Source organism: Dermacentor variabilis, chromosome 7 (genome assembly GCF_050947875.1).
Source record: "Dermacentor variabilis isolate Ectoservices chromosome 7, ASM5094787v1, whole genome shotgun sequence".
Taxonomy (NCBI): Eukaryota; Metazoa; Arthropoda; class Arachnida; order Ixodida; family Ixodidae; genus Dermacentor; species Dermacentor variabilis.
The window spans coordinates 59,728,923-59,736,933 of record NC_134574.1 but is presented as its reverse complement, the minus strand read 5'-3'; the positions used below and the strand labels follow the sequence as shown (position 1 = coordinate 59,736,933).

The window sequence follows — 8,011 nt, the reverse complement described above, 5'->3', positions numbered from 1 at the left end:
CGAGCATTCGCGGACCCGCCGTGGTTGCTCAGTGGCTATGGTGTTGGGCTGCTGAGCACAAGGTCGCGGGATCGAATCCCGGCCACGGCGGCCGCATTTCGATGGGGGCGAAATGCGAAAACACCCGTGTGCTTAGATTTAGGTGCACGTTAAAGAACCCCAGGTGGTCAAAATTTCCGGAGTCCTCCACTACGGCGTGCCTCATAATCAGAAAGTGGTTTTGGCACGTAAAACCCCAAATATTATTATTATTAGTATTCGCGGGCTTCTTTCAGGCTCGGAGGAATACTTTTATGTAGCGCGTATTGAGCAGCAGAAAGCTGTATCGGGAGTCTTTCATATTGCTCTACAATTCTCTCATTGACACTTTTCGTCTAACTATAATGTTCGAAAAGCTGATCAATTTAGTCTAATTATCTAATTAGGTGGAATGCTAGAAAAATATCCTGAGTATTTCCAAGCGACGTACGGCAAACAACATTACCTTGGTTGGGTCCTGCTACGTGCCATCTTCGTATATTTAAGTTTTGCCTCAGCTTGCGTGAAACACGTACCCTGTACTTGACGGCGGAAACAGCCACGCGCTGTTCTCCTCGACGTCGATATTCCGAGGGGCCCCAGCGGCCAAAGTAGTCGCGCTCAGCTACTCCTGTCCGACTTTCTGCTCGCGAAAACTTCCATGGTATTTGCGACAAAGCGGTGGAGGCGCGGGGCAAATCCTACGGGACGTGGAGAACGAGAGGAGATCCAGTGGGCAGTCACGCCGCGCCCACCGGGCACAACTACTGAAGGTGCGTGCTTTTCCATATATGTCGCTTCCTTTCTTTTTTTGTCTCGTACGGCTTTGGGCAAATCTAAATAATAATAATAATAATAATAATAATAATAATAATAATAATAATAATAATAATAATAATAATAATAATAATAATAATAATAATAATAATGATGATGATGATGATGATGAAGTGAATCTGCGCGATTGACGAACAGAGCCACGCGAGCCGCCAGCTGTACTGGAAACGACGCGAAAACCGGTTCGGTCGCATGGCGCTGTGTAAACGTCGCGCTGTGCTTTGAACGTCCCGCCGATTGTTACGCAAGCAGTCACGTGCCCTTTGTTACACGTTGCACCCGGCTTCGTGGAGGCTTTCCGTGTTGGCGAGGGATGCATTTCCACACATTGTATACTTTGTAACTTTCCGCATCGTACGATAACCTGAAGATATCAAATGTCAAGACATGCTCCCTAAATAAAAAGATAAGGAAAGAAAGAAAACTGGACAGGTCGGTATAGAAGCCTCTGCCTGTCCCGGAGCAGACGGCCGGGGGAAGTGGCGTGCCCCTGTAATCCAGCGTCTCGGAGGCCGGGTCCAGAGGACGGGCTGAGGCCGGGAGTCCTGCACCGCGGCCGAGCATGTCGACGGGACGTCCGCGCTAAGCGGGGCGTCGATATGGCGACCCCGGGTGAACCCGGCGGGGGCCAGGTCGCCTAAGGAGGAGCGAACCGGCCCAGGGCGGAGACCCAGCAGGCAGAAGATCCCGCGCTCTGCGGTAGCGGGATAGCGGCTCGGAATGGTCGCCGCGGTACAGCCCGGACGTCAGTGCCGGACCTGGATCCTCTTTTTTTTTTTTTTGCCACTTGCGTTTTATACATTTTGTTACTGTTATGGTTCTTCTTCCAGAATGATCACGCTTCAAACCAACAGGATGCCGAGAAAGCAATTCGAATTATATTGCGGTTCTGGGACCGGACTGTCGTATGCGGCACTGCTCTCCTGCCAGATATCAGTTGTGAACCTAGATAGTCTTTTATTTTTCTTATCTGCTTCTAGTATCTTGTTTCTTTTATTTTGACCAATTAACTTTTTACGTTTTCTATTCGAACAGAGTGACAGAGAAAGATAACTTCATTCGCACCGACACAACACAAAAAAAGAAAAAAAAACAAAAGGAAAGCCGCTGATCCGCAGCTTTCCTTTTTTCATTTTTCCACGGCTTAGTTTCTTTCAGTAACCATTTATTCAGCGTAATTGGCAAGCTAGTCACACAGCAGCGACTCATACTTGAAAAGCCTGTTTGAAACCAGGCTCTAAGCCTGTTGAGGATCCATCCGTATAAATTTTTAACTACAATTAGTTATAGTTTGTTTAAAACTGATATTGAATGTCCCTTATAGTTAGCTGGCTTTCTTTCGTGATGGTGCCTAATTGTTGCGCCTAATTTTTCCGAAACAAGTATGCCTGATGTAAATATGCGCGTATGGATTTGACGATTCGATATTCGATCCGTTAGATACGTATTAATCGTTTTGGACTTGTATTCGAAAAGGTCTATATTCGCCTACCTCTAATTATTACTTTCCCACTTGTTTTTGCTATTATTATTATTATTATTATTATTATTATTATTATTATTATTATTATTATAATTATTATTATTATTATTATTATTATTATTATTATTGCTTACTCGATCTCGTTATAAGATTCGTCGCTCTCGAAGCTGGGACATTCATTCTTGAAGGTGGCTCCAACTAGGGGCCGGCAAGGGAGCAGAGATCATTGCCTCTGAAATCATTTACCGAGAACGCCATATCATCGCTGAATGTCGTAGAGTTAAGATCTCTTAACTCCCTTAAGTGCGTGCGTCTGCTGCGTGATCATCGCTAACAGACGCCTCGCGGCGTATTCAGGTCGTGACCGTGATTCGCGCACAATCGAACCGCCGGCACGATCGTGTTTCGCGACTTTATATCTTGGAGGCAATGCATTGCACAGCTTAGTGCGACTTCACGTCACCAGGTGACACGGCTATCCCGCTGGTTGGCAGGATAGTCATCGCTGGAAGGCGAACCTGCCATTTGTTCCGCTGAATCCGAGCTTTCTCAGCCATTCTCAGGCCCACTTCTTGTTGTTCACGTTAACTACGGCTGTTCGATCGTTTTGGGGACACAATGCCAGGCTGCTGCGTTCCCAACTGCGGAAATCATTCTAGGAACGGTTGGAGACTCTTTCATTTTCCCACCCAGCGAGAAAGACGTACACTTTGGCTCACAGGAATCAATAGGAGAGGCTGGGAACCTACGAAGTGGTCCTCTATATGCAGTGTAAGTATAATTTCAGTCGCGCACGTGTTACACGATGCGTTGCTCAGCTGGCGCGTGATTTATCGGTGACCGCTTGGGGCCACGTCGCTTCATTCGCTCGAATTAATCCTACTGCGCACTTTTACGGGTACCGCGAGCTCGCAGCAAACTGTCGTAAAGGAAAGTGAAACGCATTTGCAAAACGCGTTCGTCGTTTATCCTGATAGCGAACGCTGCCTGGCCCAATGTGCGTAATATCCATTGTACAGTAGGCGCTATTTGCATAGGTGTGGTAATAGCTATGCTTTCCACGTTAGTAAGGAAATGCTTTGAGCCCCCTGCTCACGACCAATGTGTACAGTTGCGACTACTGCATATTGGCGCGGTCTGTTGCCTCCACCTGAAGTGGGACGCCTCCAAGACCGATCATGGAGGCCGTTCTCACATGGCGGAGCTTCTGCTCCGGTGCGCCTAGTGTTCCTGTATATGCTCCCTGCGGGAGCATATACAGGAACACTAGGTGCGCCATGCGTTTCGTCTTACGTCAGACGTGCCCGCCGTTTACTGCCGGTTACAGTAGTTTATTTAACGGGAGAGTGGCCTCTTATGTTGTCCTGAATGCTTTACGTGATGCAAGAAAAAGCGTTCGTATTTCGTTCCCCGCCACGGTGACAAACATTGAGGTACCTTGATACCACATTTACGGCAACCATGAACGTGCGCTGGCTGGTGGAGAAGCTAAATACATTTCGGTGCAATTTGATGCACCTTTAAAGGGGTGCATACGTACTTACGAATTACCCCGTCGCGGTGGATTGTACGGAGCACGACGTCAAGGGTTCGATCCCCGGCCATTGACGTAAAACGTAGGACGAACGAATGGAAATATAGATAGTATACAGGTGAGAATACGTGCAGCATGGCGATTAAAAGCCTTGACCTGTTTACATTTGTTCCGCGCTGAACGTCATTAGGACTCCGAATTAAAATAAATTATGGGGTTTTACGTGCCAAAACCACTTTCTGATTATGAGGCACGCCGTAGTGGAGGACTCCGGGAATTTTGACCACCTGGGGTTCTTTAACGTGTACCTAAATCTAAGTACACGGGTGTTTTCGCCTCCATCGAAATGCGGCCGCCGTGGCCGGGATTCGATCCCGCGACCTCGTGCTCAGCAGCCCAGCACCACAGCCACTGAGCAACCACGGCGGGTGACTCCGAATTGAAGAGGAGCGCAAGCAGAAGTAGGCGCCGTAATTCGTGATGATATGCTCCCATGAATACTAAGCGTAAACATCGGACTGCTTTTTTTTCTTGCTATCAAAGAAGCAGGGCAGCGTCTCTAAAACAAGAAGAAAAAAAAAGGAAGACAGAAATAAAGGTAAATAAACTTCTTAAACCACGTGATAAGACCATAAGCCCGACCCACTACGGTACTGCATGCTCTTCACGGCCCGAGTGTTGTTACGTGGTTTAAATATTACTGAAAAAAAAAACGATAGAAGTGCCGGCTTCTCCGTGCGGAGGCAACTGTGCCCGGTACAGTATTGTGCCACTGGAAGCATAAATCGTAACTTTTAGAGCGCAGCTCTTTGGCGTCCGTTCCTGGGTTTCGCGTCGTCGTCGGCGTTGTCGTCGGCCTCGTAACCAGCTCCGCCCCCTTTCATCCCCCCAGCGCTAGCAGCGACCGACTGATACCGCTGGATGCCGCTGACGCCGCTAGAGAGTCAAGATAACGTGACTGCATAGAACACCGTCGCCGCCATGCAGAAAGAGGAGGAAAGGGTCCCCCCCCCTGTTCTTGTGTGGCGGATAGGGTGCTCTTCAGTTGCCGACGCGCCGGTTATTTCACGTAGGCCCCGGCACGTCGACGAATACATGACCACCTTCCCACGGCTAGACCTGGTTCTTAGCGCTGCGGAAGCGAGGGTATCATATTGTTTGTGTCGGCATCGGCGGCGTTGTCCCTGAAACCAACTCCGCAGCTGGGGTTGACTCACTATCGGCGTCAGCGGCATCAGTCAGTCGCTGCTATCTCTTCCCTCCTCCCTTTATCGTGTTGTCCGCTTGCTGCGCGCGCTTCTGCCCCCATCGTTTGCCGCTGGGTGTACACGCCGCCCCCCTCCCCCCTCTTCCTGCGAGTCTCCGGTTGTCAAAGCGCCGGCTCGAACTTAATTTCTTTCTTCGCTCCTCCTCCAATGCAACCCCTGTGCGGTGGCAATCAGAGAGCCAGATCGGTGGCGGCGGATCTGTATATGTGCACCGCCCGAGCCGAAATTGCCGCTGCCGTTCGCCACTGCGAAATTATCTGCCAGTTCTTTCTGAGCCATGAGCGAGACGACCGATGGAAGTCCTCCGTCTGCTGCTGCTGCTGCTGCTGCTGCTAAACGAGCTGCCAGAGCAGAGGCCCAGCGCCGTCGCCGTCAGAATCCAGAGGTGCGTGCCGCCGAAGCAGAAGCTTACCTAGTGGAGTCTTTGTTAAAGGAATACGTGTGAAAAATAAAAAAAAATTCTGTGATAGCGCATACATGTGTTGCTCGATTTCTTTGCCTCAATCTATCGAAAAGGTGAAACAGCTTATTTGCTGCGCTCAAATTTCGCATTAGGAAGTAACGTAATCGTCGGTAATATTTTTTCTCTCTCAAACTGCAGGCTCACTTTGAGGACGACAGCTTTGAACAAAAGCGCGCCGACGGCTGGAAAAAGCTGAAGCCAAATGCCGTTCCAAAGCTGTTCCCGCCAAAGGGTAAGTTTCCTGTTTTGTGACACCAAGGCTTTCCATGACTGTCTAAACAACATTCTTGTCATGCTACTCTCGCTCTTTCCGTACTTAAAGGCGTGGCCCATACACAGTTCACTCTTTCGCGCTTCTGTTATAGTCGCACTTATGTAATGGAGAATTATGATTTCTGGCTGATATTCTTTATCTGATATCGCTGGTCAGGTGAAGCCTGGTCGCTCACATTGCCTGAAATTCATTAGGGCAGGGGGGGGGGCGGCGAAATGCTCAAATAAGTAGTAATTTGATTGGTTGAACAAATGCTTTGCTGTTTGGCCTAACACGGTAAGGAGGAAGGGTGAGCACGTGTTGTCTTGGAAGGGGAGAACGTGTTGCTGTTGATACTGAACCGTGCTTATTATTGAGCTGCAGAAATAGCACGTTTTCCTATTGGCAACCACTCTCTCCTTCTATCTCTCCCTGCTTTCGAATACAGGTCCCAAATTCAATACCCTGCCGCGACACCCGCATTCTGATGATTGCGAGATACAGTAAAGAGTCGACTGGCTATCATTTAGTGTGCGTTTTTGGAGATGTACAAAAGCAGTTCGGAACACCCGCGTAGACGTCAGCAGACTTATGTAGCCGCAATGCCTATAGCTAAATGCCGTTACCCTCTTTACTGGCACTGAAACTAGTAAACATGTTGACCCTTCAACACGCTTCATTAAAGCTTTTTCGTTCGCGGGATTTGTCGCAAAGCAAGCGTAGTGCGAAATAAACCAAAAGACAAGTCAAATAAGGAAACGCAGCCCTGCATGACGCAGGCACCGCAGCGATGAGATCCCGCATTTCTCTTCTGTTATCCAGCGTGTGTAACATCCTGGAACATTAGGCTCTAATTTAGCCTCCCTGAACATCTTGTACTTAACATCATGAGTGCGCACTGCCCAGCCAGAGCAGGTGATGATTATTCGCCCCGAGACGGCGAAGCTTGGCACTTAATCGGGAGGTCACATGTTCCTCGGCTGTCGCATCGAGCCCAGGCCCAGGTGACGGAGCTTCTCAGCGCCACCCCTTCACGGAGTTCCCGAAAACGTACTTACTCTACACGGGAAAATTTATTCTTTGTGCGCTCTTTATACTTCTTGATTGTATTTTTCTTTCGATTCCTCTGTTATCTTCTCCGTCATTCTTCTATTACTGTTTTACGTGTTATTGCTGTATTGACGTGTTTCACGTTTTGTGTACTTATTATTTATTGTTTCTACTTCGTTGTACCTATGCCACGCTCCTTTTGTGTTATCCGCTTAATCTTTTTTTTTAATTTTCCTTTTGTGTCTGTGTCACTCCTGCAAGGGCTTCTATAGGGCCTGCAATGTTCGCTAAACGAATAGACTAGAACGTCTAATGCCGCATTCTCCTTCTGCAGCATCGTCTCGCAAAAGAAAATCGCCGAAAGACTTGACAAGAGCAGCAGCAGCGCCCTCTGGCGCAAGTGACGATTCCATCGTCGTCGATGGAGCCGATTCGGCACCGACGCAGGTGGAGGTACACCTGCTGTCGTCCTCCAACGGCACGGATCCGTGTCGGCAAGAGAGCTGCATCGTGCCACAGCTAGCCAACTCAAGCCGGACGCCCCGGAGCACGACAGTCAAGCAGGAGCTCGCTGCGCCGAACGCTGCGTCATCCGATCCTCCGTGTTCTAACGACTCCTGCGCCGAATTGAGGCAACAGCTGGCAGACGTGACGAGAAGGCACGACCAACTGCTGGAAGCCTACGTGATTGCGAATTCGACCGTTAACGCGCTTAGAAGTAAGGTCGGCGAGTTGGAAAGCACCGTCGAAATTCTCCGACATAGCCTTCAGCCCAGCAACGGCGCCCATTAGCAAGTGGCTCCGTGATAAAACAACCAAAGGAGTATGCGTATTCAATAAAGCTGGCGCTTGGATTTTCTGCACGAAATTGGTTACCGGGCTTTAAATCGGTCACAGAAGAGTCCGGCACGAGATTCCACGAAAAACATGAATTTCTGCTCTGTTTCTGATTTAATACATCCCTGTGTATGTGCCAAAACCTTCAGCAGAGGAAAGCTTTGAATTCGAGATTTTGTGCGCTTCCTTGTGGGAATAAGGTATGCCGTTCGCGGGAAATTATGAACAAAATATGCAACATTCCCCTTTCTGGCTTAGGGCTACGAAT

The 8,011-nt window shown here is 48.9% G+C and overlaps 1 protein-coding gene across 1 annotated transcript; it reads left to right on the top strand.

Moving 5' to 3' along the window:
• The first annotated feature begins 2,884 nt into the window (after window positions 1–2,884).
• On the top strand, window positions 2,885–7,765 carry LOC142589075 (uncharacterized). The gene is made up of 3 exons (XM_075700859.1): window positions 2,885–3,109; window positions 5,742–5,835; window positions 7,241–7,765. Exons 1-3 carry the CDS (start codon window positions 2,957–2,959, stop codon window positions 7,696–7,698), a joined length of 705 nt encoding a protein of 234 aa, XP_075556974.1. The 5' UTR covers window positions 2,885–2,956; the 3' UTR covers window positions 7,699–7,765.
• Window positions 7,766–8,011: the final 246 nt, after the last annotated feature.

What these genes read in the sequence shown, in the direction of transcription:
- LOC142589075 (XM_075700859.1), top strand. Translation starts at nt 2,957, where the DNA reads ATGCCAGGCTGCTGCGTTCCCAACTGCGGAAATCATTCTAGGAACGGT. An exon ending in AGTGGTCCTCTATATGCAGT is followed by an intron (nt 3,110 to 5,741) that starts GTAAGTATAATT and finishes CTCAAACTGCAG; the next exon opens with GCTCACTTTGAGGACGACAG. An exon ending in AAAGCTGTTCCCGCCAAAGG is followed by an intron (nt 5,836 to 7,240) that starts GTAAGTTTCCTG and finishes CTCCTTCTGCAG; the next exon opens with CATCGTCTCGCAAAAGAAAA.